General features: G+C 45.5%; 1 protein-coding gene across 2 annotated transcripts in view; it reads right to left on the reverse strand.

Moving 5' to 3' along the window:
- Positions 1 to 20,900, reverse strand: part of LOC137616502 (uncharacterized) — a 54,820-nt gene that overhangs the window by 23,052 nt on the left and 10,868 nt on the right. Inside the window, exon 1 of one of the 2 annotated variants that reach the window (XM_068346324.1) lies at positions 20,639 to 20,776. Coding sequence is in view for 1 of the 2 variants with exons in the window: in XM_068346323.1 (XP_068202424.1) it covers positions 20,639 to 20,819 (181 nt within the window). In the remaining variant the exon portion in view is untranslated. Of the gene's footprint in view, positions 1 to 20,638; positions 20,820 to 20,900 lie in introns of those variants that run through there. The other variant, XM_068346323.1, reaches the window with a different exon arrangement.

A 20,900-nucleotide genomic window follows, 5' to 3' on the forward strand; every position in this document is an offset into this window, starting at 1 on the left:
TCGAGCGTCAGGGGGAGTAACTATGGAGAAGGGTCTGCACTCCTCCAGTGCAGGGCAGGCTTTTCCCTCCTCCACAGCTTTAAGGCACGCAGCGAAGGCCTTTTCCATGAATGGAAGTACCGCATTTTCAGGTGCGACATAGGTAGGGTGCTTCTTGCTCAGGGCCGGAAGCTTAGAGCAGGTAAAACCCCTACTCTTGAACGTGTTGGCTAGCATAGCCTGGGCCTTCGCGAGATCGAACACTATCTCTTCTTTCGGTTCGGTCTCTTCTTTAGAGGCGGGTTCGGAGCGAAGTCGGACGTAACAGTCCGGGTAGGCCTCGAAGTTTGGGAAGAACTCCACGTCTTCCAGGGGGACCGTGCCGATCTTGTCGCTGACGAAGATCCTGCCGGTCGCGATAACCATATGCTCAGCATACCTCCATGGGTTGGCATGTGAGCAAGCGGGGAGATCCTTAACCGAGATCTTCTTCGGTTCTTTGGATCCCATCATGGACCTGATGAACTCCTGATTCTCCTTTAACCTGTCGTCCATGACGGCTCTAATCAACCGGATCATTTCCTGAGTGGAAGATGAGGGTTCCGGGGTCGTGGAGGTAGACGGGATAGACACTTCCGTCGGTGTAGGAGTAGGGGCGGAGATGGAAGGAGGAGTGACCTCTTGCTCCGACTCGGCGTATTCCACCTGGTCTTCGTCATCTTCAGCTCCTTGAGCCATGAGGGTCTTCTCCGTACCCTCCGAGACATCCGACATGTGTTCGTCATCATCGGAATCTAGGCGGCAATCGTGCATGGACTGGGCCATGACTACATCAGGTTCCACCGTAATTTGGACAGTGGGGATCAAATCCTTGGGCACCACAGAATCAGGGGAGGCCTTTGGGAACAGAAGTGACCTCAATTCTTCAGTGGCCAGGTACGGTCCGGTGGCATTCTTCTGGAAGCCACGCACCCATTTGCGTAGCTTCTCTCGAGCAATGTCCCTGATCTCCGCTGAGGGAGAGTTATGGAAGCCATCAGCTATGTGAGCCTGGCAGACCTTACAGTTCAGCGGGTCCCAGAATTTCAAATCCCCTTTCTTGTTAGCACAAGGGGCGTGAGTCCTGCAAGCCGTATGCCCGTAGAAGTGCGGGCGTTTCACAGCGCAGAAGTCGTAGTCACACTTCATCTGCTCCTCCTGTGGAAGAAAGAGAAAATGAGTATGGGGGGAGTCATAAGAATGGCTCTTAATCTAAGTTAATATTAATCAATAATTTTAACTTAATGAAGGGTGTGATGCATAGAGATTGAAGTAGTAAAGAAAACATACTCCATGCATCCCGCCCGGCTGGCTACCGCAAGCTTTATCCTTGGATAATCCGAGATGGCCGAAGGCACAGGAAAGTATTTCCTAGAAGTCCATAGGGCAATGGAATTCCATGGAAAATGCCAAGGATAAGTTTGGGACCGAGGCTACTCAGTCCCAAATTAGGGGGCTAACAGGTCCCTTAGGGTAACTGCTTCCGGCAACCAGCCGCGCTAAGATACACGCAGCATGCTGGAATTTTGAAGAATGCAAAGAGACAGCATGATTACTAATAGAACAGTACCAAGGCACTGATCTAACAGCGTAAACAGGCCATCTGTTTGCAGTGTAGGGCTATCAGTATTCATATGATAGCTAGTAGAAGGGGGTGCAAGTACAGTAGTCTTGACGCCTCCGGGGGGTTCCGGCAGACCTCCGGCACGCCGGAGGCCGCTCCAGCAGAGTTTCTGGCATTAGAACAGACAATATATAAGTCAAGAGTAATACCAGGGTGGCGGCCGCCGGCACAACGGCGGCACGCCAGCAGAGGAGCGGCGGCTCCGGCAGTCGGAGGATGCCGGATTGGTGACTGGGACAAGGATGGTTATAGCGGAACCAGGTTGCCGGCAATGGATGCCGGCACTCCGGTGGCCGACCGGCAGGCGGACGGTGAAGCTAGGAGGAAGGAGGAGAGCCATCGGCAGGAAGCCGGCGGCGGTCGGCAGTCCCCCGGCACGCGGGGGGCTGGCGGCATGAGGGTAAGGGGAGAGTCACCAAGGTAGGAGGCGGGTATCGCCGACAGTGGAGGCGGCAAGGGACCAGCACCCGGATAGTGAGAGAGACAGGGGGAGGGATGTAAGAAGTCCAGTCATGGACTCCCAGACATCCCCCCCTGAGAGGGTGTACCCATGATAGAGGCTGGCTCTATCCCCCAGAAGCAGGGGTCTCAGAGGACCGGGAGCTAGGGTAGCCCAAGGGAGGGCTAGGGGACACCCAAAGAGGGGGAGACCTCTACATACAGAACACATCCAGTGGCTAACCCCATAGGACACTATGAAGGGTATATGTACCAGAGCGGACTGCACATAGAAGCTCAAGGTAGCCCTATCACTCCACCCTAAGGAGGAGTTGTAGGACAGGGTACAGATGGGTATAGACTAACCTAAGTGTAGGCTAGGCTATACAAGAGATAGGTGGGGAGGGGAGAAGAGAAGAGTCTTCCATGGAAGGGGTTCTGTACCAGAGCGGCCACTAGGGAAAGGGAGGACACTCCCTAACCTAAGATAAGGCAGCCTGGCTGAAACGGTGCATGGGTACAGTTTCAGCAGGGGACAGAATAACCTTACCAAAACCTAACCTAGAGCAGGGCTAAGAGCCCTGAACTAGGAAAGATAGAAGACATATCGCTATAGCAAGACAGTCATAGACTAGTCCTAGCCATAGAGGAAGGGCTAGCCGTTCCTCACTCTCGGACGCAACCCTAAGGGGGGTTCATTCCCTTAGGGAGGACTGAGAGGCGATAAATACTCCGTTAGGCACTTGATCCCTTTACTTAGTAAGGGAATCAAGGCTAAACAGAGGGAATGCCAAGGCAGGGGATGAAGGAAGCATATAGGGGTCCTACAAGTAGGTTAGGTTAGGAAGGGACACTAACTAACCTATCCCCTATATGGTCCCTGAAGGCGAAAAAACACTTGCATCACAGTCGAAAGTATTGTAAAATAATGCCACTATCTTCATAACTTAGCCTAGGATCACTAATAAAATCATGCATGAACACTTATATATAGGCGCTCTGGCCTGGGGGCTATAGAAGCCGACTGGTATGAGGTCAATCGATGACCGATAAAAAGCGTCGAAACACGATATAAAAGTTCCTAGCTATGAAGACTAAATAAACTAATGTTATCGATTAGTAAATAAGGCCGGAAGCGTTGTTGTGGCTAACTAAATAAGGCATGCATAACAACAACGACGCCATAAAATGGCGGGTCCGGTAGAGGCACAGCTCTGCCACAAAACAACAATTATCTCGGAAAGTAATATTTACTTTACGGTCAGAGCTTAACTAAACAATACTGGAACCTTGTACTCAACTTTCCAGAAGAAGGCGAGGCCGAAGGTAGCGACATAACGTAGATGCAAAGCGATAAGTAAGGCACAGGGAAAATCCGTCTAAGTAGGGCAAGCTACTGAACAAAGGATGAAGACGGTCGTGACGTCATTTAAGCAATGGCGCCCGTTTGTTTACGTCTCGAGTACCAGAAGTAGCCACGAATGAGATTAGCTATGGAACGGCTCCCAGCTATTCTCAGCCCTTACACACCGAAGCATTAACTCTGTTCGGGGTGTAGATAGCTATGTGGCGCGTTAATACATGCGTCCCCTGTTGATATACGATGTCTTAAAAGGGAAACCTTTAGGATACTCGCTCCAGAAGTTAGAATTCTGTGATAACCTGTGGTTAAATTCTCTGGGAATATCTTAGTAGTTATTTACCCAAAGAAGCTACCAAAAAGGAACCTTCCATCAGGACGCCATGGCTTGAGCCCAAAAATTATATTTTGATTATAAAATAAATTTTTGAATATACTTACCCGGTGAATATATAAATTAAAGGCCCTCCCTTCCTCCCCGATAGAGACCTAGGGGACTGAGAAGAACTGGAGATGTTGACAAGTATATGCGGTATCTGGCCGATAGTCGGCGCTGGTGGTCACACCCGCAACCTTCTCGGCGATCGCTCGCGAGTTTTTGGAATCTGTCGAGCCGTCGGAGACGTCAGCTATTATATATTCACCGGGTAAGTATATTCAAAAATTTATTTTATAATCAAAATATCATTTCTTCCCTTACAGATCACAAATATATATATTTATTGATGTTGATTATGTAAAAGATTCTATTTATGATACATTCGTTGTTGTATTTAATTGTGTCCATACAAATAAATACATAAAATGTATTTGCGTCTTATTTGCCCTACATGAAACCGAATAAATTTTCCAGTCTTTTATTTTCCTATAAATAAAAATACTTGATAATGTACCTCTGTAAGAACAATCTGGTAATAACTAAAGTTCCACATTGTTCCTACGAATACTACCTTGACGCTTTATAGTCAGTATCGACTTATTCCCTGCAGGGGACAGGAAGCCCAAGTTAGTTCCAAATTTAGTGGATATGACAAATAACGGTAATGTCATATATACATTTGGTCTGGGAGACCATATAAGAATCTGAGTCAGGGTAAAGGCACTTATACAAACCCACAGATATAGTACTTTCAAGTAATTCTCTGGTAAACTTCCATCAGGACGACATGGCTGAGCCCAAAAAACAGATTTTGAGCAAAGCGAAAAATCTATTTTTGAGTGATATGACCACGTCGTCTTGATGGACCCTCCCTCCTTTCAAAAAAGGAGTATAAATCTATGTAACAAGTCCCCACCCGAAACTAATCTATCTGCGGCTATCCATGCTTAATTGCAACAAGGAATAGTTCGCCGGGGTGGTACCGGGAGGGGATCCACTGGTTAACCTTGATAACGGCTCCCCTTCATTTTCTCCAGTCTTCCCCCTCAAAGCGAAAATTCTATTCGGGGTGAAGATGCTGTGTCGTATCAAGAAATACGTCCCCTGATATTATGCGATATCCTTAAGAGTTATATTAAGGATACTTGCGCCAGGAGTTAGAATTCTGGAGACCTATGGTCAATTCTCTGGGAGTATCACTGTAGCCAAATATCCCTTAGAAAGCTGCCTAAAAGAACCTTCCATCAGGATGACATGGCCATATCACTCAAAAAATAGATTTTTCACTTTGCTCAAAATCCATTTTCAATGCCCCTAGACATACTGTTAACCACTGCTGTCACCCACAACAGTAAAGTATAGTACCTTGAATTTTTTTTACAGATGAAGAGAATAAATTTGGAAACATGCTGTTTAGTTGAATCAATAAAAATGTCTATAATCGAGTTCAACGATGAACCCAGACCTAACCCAGGCACTCAACAGTCTGGAAAATCACAGTACTTCTAGACCTGACAGAAGAAACCAAGTCTGTTGGTGAAGACAACATGCTAGAGTTTACATTGGCCTTTGCCAAGGCCCCCTCCACTTTTTTTTTCCTAACTGAAAGAACAAGGAGTTTTAGCTTGTTCTTGGTACCCCTATCCTGTCAGTGACTGCTGAACCTGCATACTCTTGTATCTTCCTACAGTGATAAAGTGTCTCTACTACTCTTCAATAGCAGCTTGAAGGGAAAATCATACTCTCCCCCTTTGGTGCCTGTGAAATGGTATAAATTTCCTTGGCCAAACTCATTGACTGTATCCTCTCTTAGGCTTGTTCTCCTGATGCTGTGTTGACTTGTAAAAGGTTAGCAGTCTTTTGTGAAGACTGGTTTAGCTACCCTAGAGGTGGAAACCAAATTTACAGAGGGGGTTTGGCAACTGCCATAACAATGTCCACTGCACAATGCCCTTGCTATTTTAGTAATCTTTTTGTAGCCACCAACAACTGGTAACCCAACTTACAGTATCTATCTATAGAAACATTTATAGTTAGCCTGGAACCCTGAATACAAATCCCTTTAAAGCATCTCAGTAGAGCACATTCTCTTGAAGTTTCTAGTGTATCAGTTATCTCTAACAATGTTGCTATTGTTATAGAAGTGACAGGAGTGTCAGTAGCATGCTCTGTGTGAGACCGTTTAGGTCCTGAACCAAGAGTCATTTTGAGTGGCAAACATGGCCTGGATACCAACTTCAGTGATGAGAGCTCAATCGTATCCTGGATACCGCCAAGGCCAATATTCACCTCTGCAGACAATGACGAAAAAAATCTAATAGATTTATTACTGATTGTAGAAGGGAAAGTCACTAGAACACTGATTTCCTGGAGCTTAAAGGGTATTGGAATCCGATAAATCCCGACCTTGAAGGATCTTGCTCTAGAATTGCTTTTGTTAGTCATGTTCCCACCCTTGCTACAAGAATTCCCCCAAAATTTTTTCCCCACTTAGATATTAAAATCCCTACCAAATCCTATATTATCGAGGGTAGTTCCCCATACTTACCTGCTCTTGTAACTAGATTCTTCAGAGTAAATAAATTAGTATTGCATGGTCTGAACTACTTCAACCCTCGTCACCTCACGTCTATCCTCTATCATGCAAACTTTTTCCTGGTAAACGGTGCACTTAGTGTATAGGTTAACAATCTTTTTAATACTTTTTACCTTTGCAAACATACAGTTTAACAAATTCAAGAGACATAGCTTTCTATCTTGAACTACTATAAACTCTAAAAAATGTTATTTTCATTAGTAAAATAAATTTTTGAATATACTTACCCGATAATCATGTAGCTGTCAACTCTGTTGCCGACAGAAATCTACGGTAGGGATACGCCAGCGATCGCTATACAGGTGGGGGTGAACACCACAGCGCCATCTGTGGTCAGGTACTCTAGTACTTCTTGTCAACACCACCTCAATTTTTTCCTCGGTCCACTGGTTCTCTATGGGGAGGAAGGGTGGGTCAATTAAATCATGATTATCGGGTAAGTATATTCAAAAATTTATTTTACTAATGAAAATAACATTTTTCAATATTAATCTTACCCGATAATCATGTAGCTGATTCACACCCAGGGTGGTGGGTGGAGACCAGCATACATGTTAACACAGAAGCTAAGTATCCCGTATTTTATTTTATTAGTTATTCAAAAATAACATAAAATAAATAAGTACCTGGTAAGGAAGACGACTTGAACCATTACTCTGCCTTTATTAAGTACGTCTTTCTTACTGAGCGTAGCGGTCCTCTTAGGATGCTGAACGACTCTTAGGTGCTGAAGTATAAAGGGCTGCAACCCATACTAAAGGACCTCATCACAACCTTTAACCTCGGCGCTTCTCAAGAAAGAATTGACCACCCGCCAAATCAACAAGGATGTGGAAGGCTTCTTAGCCAACCGTACAACCCATAAAAAGTATTCAAGAGAAAGGTTAAAAAGGTTATGGGATTATGGGAATGTAGTGGCTGAGCCCCCGCCTACTACTGCATTCGTTGCTACGAATGGTCCCAGGGTGTAGCAGTTCTCGTAAAGAGACTGGACATCTTTGAGATAGAATGATGCGAACACTGACTTGCTTCTCCAATAGGTTGCATCCATAACACTCTGCAGAGAACGGTTCTGTTTGAGGGCCACTGAAGTAGCCACAGCTCTCACTTCATGTGTCCTTACCTTCAGCAAAGCAAGGTCTTCTTCCTTCAGATGAGAATGTGCTCCCCTAATCAGGAGCCTGAATAGGTAAGAAACTGAGTTCTTAGACCTTGGAAGAGAAGGCTTCTTGATAGCCCACCATAAGGCTTCTGATTGTCCTCGTAAAGGTTATGACCTTTTTAGATAGTACCTAAGAGCTCTAACTGGGCAAAGTACTCTCTCCAGTTCGTCCCCCACCAAGTTGGACAGGCTTGGGATCTCGAACGACTTAGGCCAAGGACGTGAAGGAAGCTCGTTTTAGCAAAAAACCGAGCTGCAAGGAACATGTAGCCATTTCAGATGTGAAAACTATGTTCCTGCTGAAGGCGTGGATCTCACTTACTCTTTTAGCTGTTGTCAAGCACACGAGGAAAAGAGTTTTTAATGTGAGGTCCTTAAAAGAGGCTGATTGGAGAGGTTCAAATCTTGATGACATAAGGAACCTTAGGACCACGTCTAGATTCCAGCCTGGAGTGGACAACCGACGTTCCTTTGAGGTCTTAAAAGACCTAAGGAGGTCCTGTAGATCTTTGTTGGTGGAAAGATCCAAGCCTCTGTGGCGGAAGACCGCTGCCAACATACTTCTGTAACCCTTAATCGTAGGAGCTGAAAGGGATCTTACGTTCCTTAGATGTAACAGGAAGTCAGCAATCTGGGTTACAGTGGTACTGGATGAGGAAACTGCATTGGCTTTGTACCAGCTTCGGAAGACTTCCCCTTTAGACTGATAGACTCTGAGAGTGGATGTCCTCCTTGCTCTGGCAATCGCTCTGGCTGCCTCCTTCGAAAAGCCCCTAGCTCTTGAGAGTCTTTCGAAAGTCTGAAGGCAGTCAGACGAAGAGCGTGGAGGTTAGGATGTACCTTCTTTACGTGAGGTAGACGTAGAAGGTCCACTCCTAGAGGAAGAGTCCTGGGAATGTCGACCAGCCATTGCAGTACCTCTATGAACCATTCTCTCGCGGGCCAGAGCGGAGCCAACCAACGTCAGCCGTGTCCCTTGCGAGAGGCGAACTTCTGAAGTACCCTGTTGACAATCTTGAACGGCGGGAATGCATACAGGTCGAGATGGGACCAATCCAGCAGAAAAGCATCCACGTGAACTGCTGCTGGGTCTGGAATCGGAGAACAATACAACGGGAGCCTCTAGGTTATCGAGGTAGCGAACAGATCTATGGTTGGCTGACCCCACAGGGCCCAAAGTCTGCTGCAAACATTCTTGTGAAGGGTCCACTCTGTGGGGATGACCTGACCCTTCCGGCTAAGGCGATCTGCCATGACATTCATATCGCCCTGAATGAACCTCGTTACCAGCGTGAGCTTTCGATCTTTTAACCAGATGAGGAGGTCCCTTGCGATCTAGAACAACTTCCACGAATGAGTCCCTCCCTGCTTGGAGATGTAAGCCAAGGCTGTGGTGTTGTCAGAGTCCACCTCCACCACCTTGTTAAGCTGGAGGGACTTGAAGTTTATCAAGGTCAGATGAACCGCCAACAGCTCCTTGCAATAGATGTGAAGTGTCCTTAGCTCCTGATTCCATGTTCCCGAGCATTCCTGTCCGTCCAAAGTCGCACCCCAGCCCGTGTCTGATGCGTCAGAGAAGAGACGGCGGTCGGGTTTCTGAACAGCCAAAGGTAGACTTCCTTGAGAAGAAAGCTGTTCTTTCACCACGTGAGAGTAGACCTCCTCTCTTCGGAAACAGGAACTGAGATCGTCTCTAGCGTCATGTCCTTTATCCAGTGAGCCGCTAGATGATACTGAAGGGGGGGAGGTGGGGTCTCCCTAACTCGATGAACAGTGCCAGCGATGAAAGTGTCCCTGTTAGACTCATCCACTACCTGACTGAGCATCGGTTCCTTCTCAGCATGCTCTGGATGCAATCTAGGGCTTAGTATATCTTTGGGGTCGACGGAAAAGCCCGAAAAGCTCGACTCTGAAGATCCATACCCAGGTAGACAATGGTCTGGGATGGGACGAGCTGGGACTCCTCAAAATTGACCAGGAGGCCCAGTTCCTTGGTCAGATCCATAGTCCATCTGAGAATCTCCAGACAGCGACGACTTGTGGGAGCTCTTAAAAGCTAGTCGTCTGACGGAGCCGGACACAAGATCATGGTACTGCTGCACAGTCTGTGAACTGTCAACCATGGGGAAGCGAGGAAGTACAGTGACAACCCGAAGCTGTCTAGACTGTCTGGGTCGTACAGACAACTCCTTATCGGGTTGCTGAGGTTGCCGCACTGCGTCACAACAAGACACTTCTGCTGGTTGTTGAACGTCTTCCCAGTGACACACTGACTCCGTAAACAAAAAATCCTCTAACAAGGACTAAGCTTGGACTGCATGTCTTGCAACACAGCTCAAGGTCTATGGGAGCAGGTGTGGTAACAGACGGGGTTAGCGACTGAAGTGGAACCATTACCCTCCCTGGAAGCATGCTAAGCTTAAATAAAAGTCCATAGGAGGCTAAGCAGCTAAAGGCTCCTCTCCAAATGACAGAGTCCTCAAGGGAAAATCAGAAGGAGGGAGAATAGCACTTTCTCATCTACAGGAACCATATCCGAGAAAAGCTAAGTTCTCTCAGTGAGGGTTTCACTGGTGCAAAAGCAGCAGACTAGAAGGCAACGTTATGAAACTGCTTGACAGTCTAGTGAGTTGGTAACAACCAAAGATGTGTGACTGAGAAGCATGCGGTAAGGTATGCAGAGCATGCTGTATGTAGAGCATGCTGTAAGGTAAGCAGAGCATGTTGCATGGCATGCGGCTTATGCTGCATGGGATGAGGCTCATGCTGCATGGGATGAGGCTCATGCTGCATGGTATGAGACTCATGCTGCATGGGATGAGGCTCAAGCTGCAAGGGATGAGGCTTATGCCGCATGCGTTGAGGAGGATGCCGCATAGTATGAGGCTCCTGCCTCATGGGTTGAGGCGGTTGCCGCATAGCATGAGGCTTTTGCCTCATGGTTTGAGGAGGATGCCGCATAGCATGAGGCTCCTCATAAGCATGAGGCTGCCTGATGGGTAGAGGAGGATTTTTAAAAAGAAATCTGAACCTGACACTAATCTAGCTGTCCGAGGATTTACCTGGTGAGACATCAGTCTCTTTACCAGCGAGTTTTACCAGATTTCCCCGGGCCACCACGTGACACAATTGGTAGTAATTCATTCAAATTACCCCTAATGAGTCAATATGGATAAATATCAACACAACATCGTGTTCAAATAGAAATAAATTTCTACCTCATACTTGGGATCGAACGCTAGCCCCTTCTAATGAAAGGCCAGGTCGAAACCAACCATGCCACGAGAGCCCATTCAAGAGTTGAGGTTCTTGCCTCAAGAGTGGAGGTGGCTGCCGCAAGAGTTGAGGTTGCTGCCTCAAGGATGGTGGAGGTTGCCGCAACGCAAGAGGTTGCTGCATAGCGCTGGTATCTGGCAACTCCCAATGCGGCAGCTCACGCGTGGAGGTAGGTTGAGGAACCTCAACATCATACGTCTGGCAGGGTGGACTGCGCAGAGGTGGAGTTGAGGTTGCTGCCTCGAGGATGGTGGAGGTTGTCGCACCGCAAGAGGTAGCTGCCTCGAGGATGGAGGAGGTAGTCGCAACGCAAGAGGCTCCTACCTCAAGGGTAGAGGAGGTTGCTGCAAAGCATAAGGCTCCTGCCTCAAGTGTTGAGGAGGTTGCCGCGTGGCAAGAGGCTCCTGCCTCAAGGAAAGGGGAGGTTGCTGCACAGAGCTGGTATCTGGCAACTCCCAACGCGGCAGCTCACGCATGGAGGTAGCTTGAGGAACCTCAACATCATACGTCTGGCAGGCTGGACTGCGTAGAGGTGGAGGAGCGCTCGCAGGAGGAGGTGTGTTAACCTTCTCTGCCTGAAACTCCTGCATCAACACCGCAAGCTGAGACTGCATTGTCAGCAGCATAGACCACTAGAGTTTAAGAAAGACAACAACAAACGGAGCTACTGTCCGTTGAAACTGAGGGTCTAAAACAGCTGGTGCGGCAACAGACGGAGTTACTGTCTGTTGCGATACCACCTTGCCTCTCTGGGAGGTGTGCAGTTGTCGTACTGCAGCAAGTCCGAACTGACCCAGTGCTAATGGCACCACCTAGGAGTTGGACTTGCGCGGAAGGGACCGACTTGCACTTAAAAGCTGCAAGATTTGGTCCATGGTTTCTGCGAGAAACCTCTTCCGCAGACGAGGAATAAATGGGCTCTCTCGTCTTTGTGTGGGTGGGGTGATCACGTCGGCTACGTGAGTTGGTTACACCCGAAACCACGGAGGGAAACGTCTGTTCGTCGATCAAGGCCTGCTGAACCCATAAGTCCTTCGACATTACTTCTCCCCTGGGCTTGGGAGCTTTTAAGAGGTCCCAGACTAGGCGAACAACTGGCACGAACAGACGAACCCTCGAACGCAACACTGTAACACTATGCGCTTATCACTTTATCACTTTTGATTTTCTGTTTGCACTTATTTCACTGAACTCAAAACTTTAAGTGGTTTGTACCTGAAACACGCAATTCTATCCTTCATTAAAAGTTAGTAATTGCGAAAACAGTATTACAATGTAACAGAAAAACAATGAAAGATAAATAATTCAGTGGCTGGAAAAGAGATTAAACACTAGATCAAATAAACTACGTTTAAAATCTCTCACCGCATAAAGTCTGAGAACAAGAATAAAACTCTAGAAACGTTTACCTTCTTCCCCTAAAGAGACTAGGGAGAAGAGCAAAAACGATAACAACGTTACCCGCTTGAACGAAACGTTTACCCTCCTCTCTCTCCCTCCGTCTCTATCTCTCTCTCTCTCTCTCTTGACTTAGCACCTGAGAGAAGAGCCCAATTATATATATCGTTAAAACATATTATTGTTAAAGGAAAAAAACTGAAAGGTTTCCCAAATAAAAAGTTCCTTTATTAGAATAGAACCATTTAAGCTAAGAAAGAATGAACAAAACGCTAGAATCGGTTTACTCTTACTGCAACGTGACACCGTGATAGACTCTCTCTCTATCGTAACGATAGAGCGCAAGTTGAACGTTCTGAACGTCAACAACTGCAGAGACAAAACAAAACGTTAGTTCAACTTTGAAAACAGTACAAGACTATCAAAGAAATTCTTTCAAAAACATTAAAATGGCATAATATGTTAACAGGTAAAAACGAAATGACGGGCTCAAAGTTAATTAACTTCGGTTCCAAGAAAAGACCGCCTACTATTAGGAAAGGTCGAATATAAACAAATATAAAAATTAATTTTAATAAGTTTATAATAAAAGGAAGTTAATCAAAGAGGCCTATAAAAGGCGGAGAGATATAAGATAAATCTATAACTTTGTTAAGCAAAATTAAGAGAGTCTATACTCTCTTCGACACCAACACTTCCGACTAAGGGAAGGGTCGGCCATTTAAAAGTGAAAGAGAGTTCATACTCTCTTCGTACCAAAATTAAATCAAAAATTAAATCAAATTAATTCCAAAAACTTGCTAAGCTAATGATATAGCTTCCTGAATAGCGAAGGCTAAACTCTAGAGCAAATACATCACCAAATCGTGAGCAATAACTCCAGAATCAACAGCGTATCCATGTAGGTCTAGCCGGAGGCACGACAGAGGAAAAATTGAGGTGGTGTTGACAAGAAGTACTAGAGTACCTGACCACAGATGGCGCTGTGGTGTTCACCCCCACCTGTATAGCGATCGCTGGCGTATCCCTACCATAGATTTCTGTCGGCAACAGAGTTGACAGCTACATGATTATCGGGTAAGATTAATATTGAAAAAACCACCTAAGCAATGTGGAAAGAACACAAAACTGAAGACCTGCTCAGGGTACATGTTACCGCTGTAGACAACCAAGTGAGAATGGTCGAGGAGATTAAAGACAGTTATGTGTTCAAATGATAAATATGTTATTTTCATTAGTAAAATAAATTTTTGAATATACTTACCCGATAATCATGTAGCTGTCAACTCTGTTGCCCGACAGAATTCTACGGAAGGGATACGCCAGCGATCGCTATACAAGAGGGGGGTGTACTCACAAGCGCCACCTGTGGCCAGGTACTGCAGTACTTCTTGTTGACACCACTTCAATTTTTCCTCGGTCCACTGGTTCTAAGGGGAGGAAGGGTGGGTCAATTAAATCATGATTATCGGGTAAGTATATTCAAAAATTTATTTTACTAATGAAAATAACATTTTTCAATATTAAACTTACCCGATAATCATGTAGCTGATTCACACCCAGGGAGGTGGGTGAAAACCAGTGTACATGTATATCAAGAAGCTAAGTATCCCGTATTTCATATTATCAGTTATTCAAAATAACAATGAAATTACAAGTACCTGGTAAGGAAGTCGACTTGAGCCATTACTCTGCCTTAAATAAGTTCGTCTTCCTTACTGAGCGCAGCGTTCCTCTTAGGAGGCTGAACAACTCTAAGGTGCTGAAGTATCAAGGGCTGCAACCCATACTAAAGGACCTCATCACAACCTTTAACCTCGGCGCTTCTCAAGAAAGAATTAACCACCCGCCAAATCAACAAGGATGTGGAAGGCTTCTTAGCCGACCGTACAACCCATAAAAAGTATTCAAGAGAAAGGTTAAAAGGTTATGGGATTATGGGAATGTAGTGGCTGAGCCCTCGCCTACTACTGCATTCGTTGCTACGAATGGTCCCAGGGTGTAGCAGTACTCGTAAAGAGACTGGACATCTTTGAGATAGAATGATGCGAACACTGACTTGCTTCTCCAATAGGTTGCATCCATAACACTCTGCAGAGAATGGCTCTGTTTGAAGGCCACTGAAGTAGCCACAGCTCTCACTTCATGTGTCCTTACCTTCAGCAAAGCAAGGTCTTCTTCCTTCAGATGAGAATGTGCTTCCCTAATCAGAAGCCTGAATAGTAAGAAACTGAGTTCTTAGAACTTGGAAAAGAAGGTTTCTTGATAGCACACCATAAGGCTTCTGATTTTCCTCGTAAAGGTTAAGACCTTTTTAGATAGTACCTAAGAGCTCTAACTGGGCAAAGTACTCTCTCCAGTTCATTCCCCACCAAGTTGGACAGGCTTGGGATCTCGAACGACTTAGGCCAAGGACGTGAAGGAAGCTCGTTTAGCAAAAACCGAGCTGCAAGGAACATGTAGCCGTTTCAGATGTGAAAACAATGATCCTGCTGAAGGTGTGGATCTCACTTACTCTTTTAGCTGTTGTCAAGCACACGAGGAAAAGAGTTTTTAATGTGAGGTCCTAAAAAGAGGCTGATTGGAGAGGTTCAAATCTTGATGACATAAGGAACCTTAGGACCACGTCTAGATTCCAGCCTGGAGTGGACAACCGACGTTCCTTTGAGGTCTCAAAAGACCTAGGGAGGTCCTGTAGATCTTTGTTGGTGGAAAGATCCAAGCCTCTGTGGCGGAAAACCGCTGCCAACATACTTCTGTAACCCTTGATCGTAGGAGCTGAAAGGGATCTTACTTTCCTTAGATATAACAGGAAGTCAGCAATCTGGGTTACAGTGGTACTGGTTGAGGAAACTGCATTGGTCTTGTACCAGCTACGGAAGACTTCCCCTTGAGACTGATAGATTCTGAGAGTGGATGTTCTCCTTGCTTTGGCAATCGCTCTGGCTGCCTCCTTCGAAAAGCCCCTAGCTCTTGAGAGTCTTTCGAAAGTCTGAAGGCAGTCAGACGAAGAGCGTGGAGGTTTGGGTGTACCTTCTTTATGTGAGGTAGACGTAGAAGGTTCACTCCTAGAGGAAGAGTCCTGGGAATGTCGACCAGCCATTGCAGTACCTCTAAGAACCATTCTCTCGCGGGCCAGAGCGGAGCCAACCAACGTCAGCCGTGTCCCTTTGCGAGAGGAGAACTTCTGAAGTACCCTGTTGACAATCTTGAACGGCGGGAATGCATACAGGTCGAGATGGAACCAATCCAGCAGAAAAGCATCCACGTGAACTGCTGCTGGGTCTGGAATCGGAGAACAATACAACAGGAGTCTCTAGGTTATCGAGGTAGCGAACAGATCTATGGTTGGCAGACCCCACAGGGCCCAAAGTCTGCTGCAAACATTCTTGTGAAGGGTCCACTCTGTGGGGATGACCTGACCCTTCTGGCTGAGGTGATCTGCCATGACATTCATACCGCCCTGAATGAACCTCGTTACCAGCGTGAGCTTTCGATCTTTAGACCAGATGAGGAGGTCCCTTGCGATCTAGAACAACTTCACGAAAGAGTCCCTCCCTGCTTGAAGATGTAAGCCAGGGCTGTGGTGTTGTCAGAGTCCACCTCCACCACTTTGGTAAGCTGGAGGGACTTGAAGTTTATCAAGGCCAGAAGAACCGCCAACAACTCCTTGCAATTGATGTGAAGTGTCCTTTGTTCCTGATTCCATGTTCCCGAGCATTCCTGTCCGTCCAAAGTCGCACCCCAGCCCGTGTCTGATGCGTCCGAGAGGAGAAGGCGGTCGGGTTTCTGAACAGCCAAAGATAGACTTCCTTGAGAAGAAAGCTGTTCTTACACCACGCGAGAGAAGACCTCCTCTCTTCGGAAACAGGAACTGAGACCGTCTCTAGCGTCATGTCCTTTATCCAGTGAGCAGCTAGATGATACTGAAGGGGGGGAGGTGGAGTCTCCCTAACACGATGAACAGGGCCAGCGATGAAAGTGTCCCTGTTAGACTCATCCACTACCTGACTGAGCATCGGTTCCTTCTCAGCATGCTCTGGATGCATTCTAGGGCTTGGAATATCCTTGGGGCCGACGGAAAAGCCCGAAAAGCTCGACTCTGAAGATCCATACCCAGGGAGACAATGGTCTGGGATGGGACGAGCTGAGACTCCTCAAAATTGACCAGGAGGCCCAGTTCCTTGGTCAGATCCATAGTCCATCTGAGAATCTCCAGACAGCGACGACTTGTGGGAGCTCTTAAAAGCCAGTCGTCTGACGGAGCCGGACACAAGATCATGGTACTGCTGCACAGTCTGTGAACTGTCAACCATGGGGAAGCGAGGAAGTACAGTGACAACCCGAAGCTGTCTAGACTGTCTGGGTCGTACAGACAACTCCTTATCGGGTTGCTGGGGTTGCCGCACTGCGTCACAACAAGTCACTTCTGCTGGTTGTTGAACGTCTTCCCAGTGACACACTGACTCCGTAAACAAAAAAAATCCTCTAACAAGGACTAAGCTTGGACTGCATGTCTTGCAACACAGCTCAAGGTCTATGGGAGCAGGTGTGGTAACAGACGGGGTTAGCGACTGAAGTGGAACCATTACCTTCCCTGGGAGCATGTTATGCTTAAATAAAAGTCCATAGGAGGCTAAGCAGCTAAAGGCTCCTCTCCAAATGACAGAGTCCTCAAGGGAATATCAGAAGGAGGGAGAAAAGCACTTTCTCATCTACAGGGACCATATCCGAGAAAAGCTAAGTTCTCTCAGTGAGGGTTTCACTGGTGCAAAAGCAGCAGACTAGAAGGCAACGTTATGAAACTGCTTGACAGTCTAGTGAGTTGGCAACAACCAAAGATGTGTGACTGAGAAGCATGCGGTAAGGTATGCAGAGCATGTTGTATGCAGAGCATGCTGTATGCAGAGCATGCTGAATGCAGAGCATGCTGTATGTAGAGCATGCTGTAAGGTAAGCAGAGCGTGTTGCATGGCGTGTAACATTTCTCAGAAATTCCATGACCAGTGCTAGAGTGAGTAATATCGCATTACCGTCCATTGAAAGTGCACGTGCCGAGGGAATTGATTTAGACTGTTTTGTTGATGAATTTGATAGCCGGCATGATAATCGTAGAATTAAGCTACACTAAATGTACTATAATCTACTTCACCTCAGGAAAGGGAAACTCGCCCTGTTGGCAACACTGCATTACTTCATGCATGCTTGCATGGGGTTTAATATCAACATAATATTACCTTACATTCATAACTCATGATTCATTTGTTTAGAAGATATTTTCGCCATATTTTGCGATTTGTTAAAAATATATTGCAAGGAATACATATATATTTTTATATAAGTAATACAAATAACCTCCATTATCATAATGTTTGTGTAGGCATACATGTATATGATTACAAATGCAAGTTATGAAAGTAATGAGGTGTTATTATTGTCATTTGTTATTCCCAAGTTGAATGGGAAGAAGCTCAAGTTGAGGAAAAAAAAGGCAGATGCATGCGTTGAGGTGGCTGACTCATAGCATGAGGTTGCTCTCTCAAGAGTTGCGCTTGCTGTAAGAGTTGCGGATGCGCAGTAGCAGGTTCCTGAGGAACGAGTTAAGGTTCCTGAGGTGCTAGCCTAAGGAGTTGAGACTCTTGCCTTGAGGAGGGTTTAGGTCGCTGCAGCGAGTGCTGAGGTGGCTGCCTCATTGATGGAAGAGGTTGTCGTACCTCAAGAGATTGTTGCCTCGCTGGTGGAACCGCAAGCGGAAGCGGAGGAAGTAAGGCATAAGACTCCTGCTCCCATTGCTGAGGTTGCCTTAAGGAAGGTTAAGGTTGCTGCACAACGCTGGTAACTGGCAACTCAGAACGCGGTAAGGTAGCCTGAGGAACCTCAACTTCGTACGCCTGGCAGACTGGACTGCGGTGAGGCGGAGCTCTCGCAGGAGGAGGCGGAGGTTGCTGCACACCGCTGGTAACTGGCAACTCAGAACGCGGTAAGGTAGCCTGAGGAACCTCAACTTCGTACGCCTGGCAGACTGGACTGCGGAGAGGCGGGGCGTTCGCAGGAGGAGGTGTAACCTTCTCAGCCTGAAACTCACGCATTAAGACCCCAAGCTGCGACTGCATGGACTGCAGCAAAGTCGTCTTGGGATCAACAGACGATAAGTTCTGTTGTGGCATCGCCTTACCTCTCTTAGGAGGTGTGCAGTCACCTGATGACTGAGGAGAGTCAGAGCTAACCCAATGACTGCATCCGGGTTGTTGAACTCTAACTTCGTACGTCTGGCATAGGTCTGGACCTTACGTTTAAGAGGTCTTGCGACCTGAGACCAGCGTTTTCTCCCCGAAATTTCTTCTGCAGACGAGCAAAATAAGGGCTCAATCGTCTGCGGGTGGGAGTGACGGTCTCTTAAGACACGCCCGCAACCACCGAGGATACTTCTGTGCGCCGATCAAGGCCTGCCGAACCCTTTTGCCCTTCGACATTGCTTCTCCCCTGGGCTTGGGAGCTTGCAAGAGGTCCCGGACTGGGAGGACGACTGGCACGCACAGAAGTACCCTCACGCACAACACTGACACACTTTGCGCTAATCACTTATCACTTTTGATTTTCTGTTTGCACTTATTTCACTGAACTCGAAACTTTAAGTGGTTTGTACCTGAAACACGCAATTCTATCCTTTCTCAAAAGTTAGTAATTGCGAAAACAGAATTACAATGTAACAGAAAAATCTAATGAAAGATAAATAATTCAGTGGCTGGAAAGAGACTAAACACTAGATCAAATAAACTACGTTTAAAATCTCTCACCGCATAAAGCTTGAGAACAAGAAAAACTCTAGAAACGTTTCCCTTCTTCCCCTAAAGAGACTAGGGAGAAGAGCAAAAACGATAACAACGTTACTCGCTTGAACGAAACGTTTATCCTCCTCTTTCTCCCTCCGTCTCTATCTCTCTCTCTCTCTCTCTCTCTCTTGACTTAGAACCTGAGAGAAGAGCCCAATCATATATATCGTTAAAACATATTATTGTTAAAGGAAAATATTTCCCAAAATGAAAAGTTCCTTTATAGAATTAAAACCATTAAGTTAAGAAAGAAAGAACAAAACGCTAGACACGGTTACTCTTACTGCAACGTGACACCGTGAAAATTCTCTCTCTATCGTAACGATAGAGCGCAAGTTGAACGTTCTGAAACGTCAACAACTGCAGAGACAAAACAAAACGTTAGTTCAACTTTGAAAACAGTACGAGACTATCAAAGAAATTCTTTCAAAAACATTAAAATAGCATAATATGTTAACAGGTAAAACCGAAATGACGGGCTCAATGTTAATTAACTTCGGTACAAGAAAAGACCGCCTACTATTAGGAAAGGTCGAATATAAACAAATATAAAAATTAATTTTAATAATTTTATAATAAAAGGAAGTTAATCGAAGAGGCCTATAAAAGGCGGAGAGATATAAAATAAATCTATAACTTTTGTTAAGCAAAATTAAGAAAGAGAGTCTATACTCTCTTAGACACCAACACTTCCGTCTAAGGGAAGGGTCGGCCATTTAAAAGTGAAAGAGAGTTCATACTCTCTTCGTCACCATAATTAATCAAATTAATTCCAAAAGCTAGCTAAGCTAATAATAGAACTTCCTGAATAGCGAAAGCTGAAATCTTAGAGCAATACTTCACCAAAAACCGTGAACAAGACTCCAAAATTATAAGCGTATCCATGAACGTCTTGCCGGAAGCACGACAGAGGAAAAATTGAAGTGGTGTCAACAAGAAGTACTGCAGTACCTGGCCACAGGTGGCGCTTGTGAGTACACCCCCCTCTTGTATAGCGATCGCTGGCGTATCCCTTCCGTAGAATTCTGTCGGGCAACAGAGTTGACAGCTACATGATTATCGGGTAAGTTTAATATTGAAAATGGCAGTTTTATATGACTGGGATGAAGTATACAGGGCAGCATATTGTACCAATAAGGAGACTTAGAAATTTTTAATGGTCTCCGTTGAAAAAAAAATCTAAATGAATCAATCCATTCCAAAGTGATACTTCTCCATATTTAGTACAGTATTCACAAAGAATTCATCAGCACCAACTCTCTAATTAAAAAGCAATAATAAACACTTCCTGTAATAATAGTGCTATTACTAAGATAAGGGTCACAAGCAATTGTACAGCATACAGTATGCATTTGCTATTCATTCATATAAACATGAAATAGAGGTACAGTAAAAGGCAATAGTGCTATATGATTTAAACCATTAAACTTATATATGCAAAAATTTTGCAATATTTGCAAACTAATATTATGGACTGTTTTGAATTGTCAGTGAAAAATTTATAATGGCTAACTTACATAAGTGCACTAGAAAAAACTTGACTTAATGACTCACATATTGTAGGTACCTCCAACGCATTTGATGTGACTTCCAAATTTGAAATGGTAGTGAATCTCCTTATTCTTGACTTTGCATTGGTATGTGCGCGTTGATGTTTTCCACCGATGGAATTTTTTTCGTGATACTTCAGAGCTATTTTAACCTCTTCTGGCAAAGGGGGCAATAGCTCGCCAACCTTCATATAGAAAAAATTAAAGTTGTTTTTGTTATTGATTACATATTTTATCTTAATGCTACTAAATAAAACTTTACTTCG

This window comes from Palaemon carinicauda, chromosome 22 (assembly GCF_036898095.1).
Source record: "Palaemon carinicauda isolate YSFRI2023 chromosome 22, ASM3689809v2, whole genome shotgun sequence".
Taxonomy (NCBI): Eukaryota; Metazoa; Arthropoda; class Malacostraca; order Decapoda; family Palaemonidae; genus Palaemon; species Palaemon carinicauda.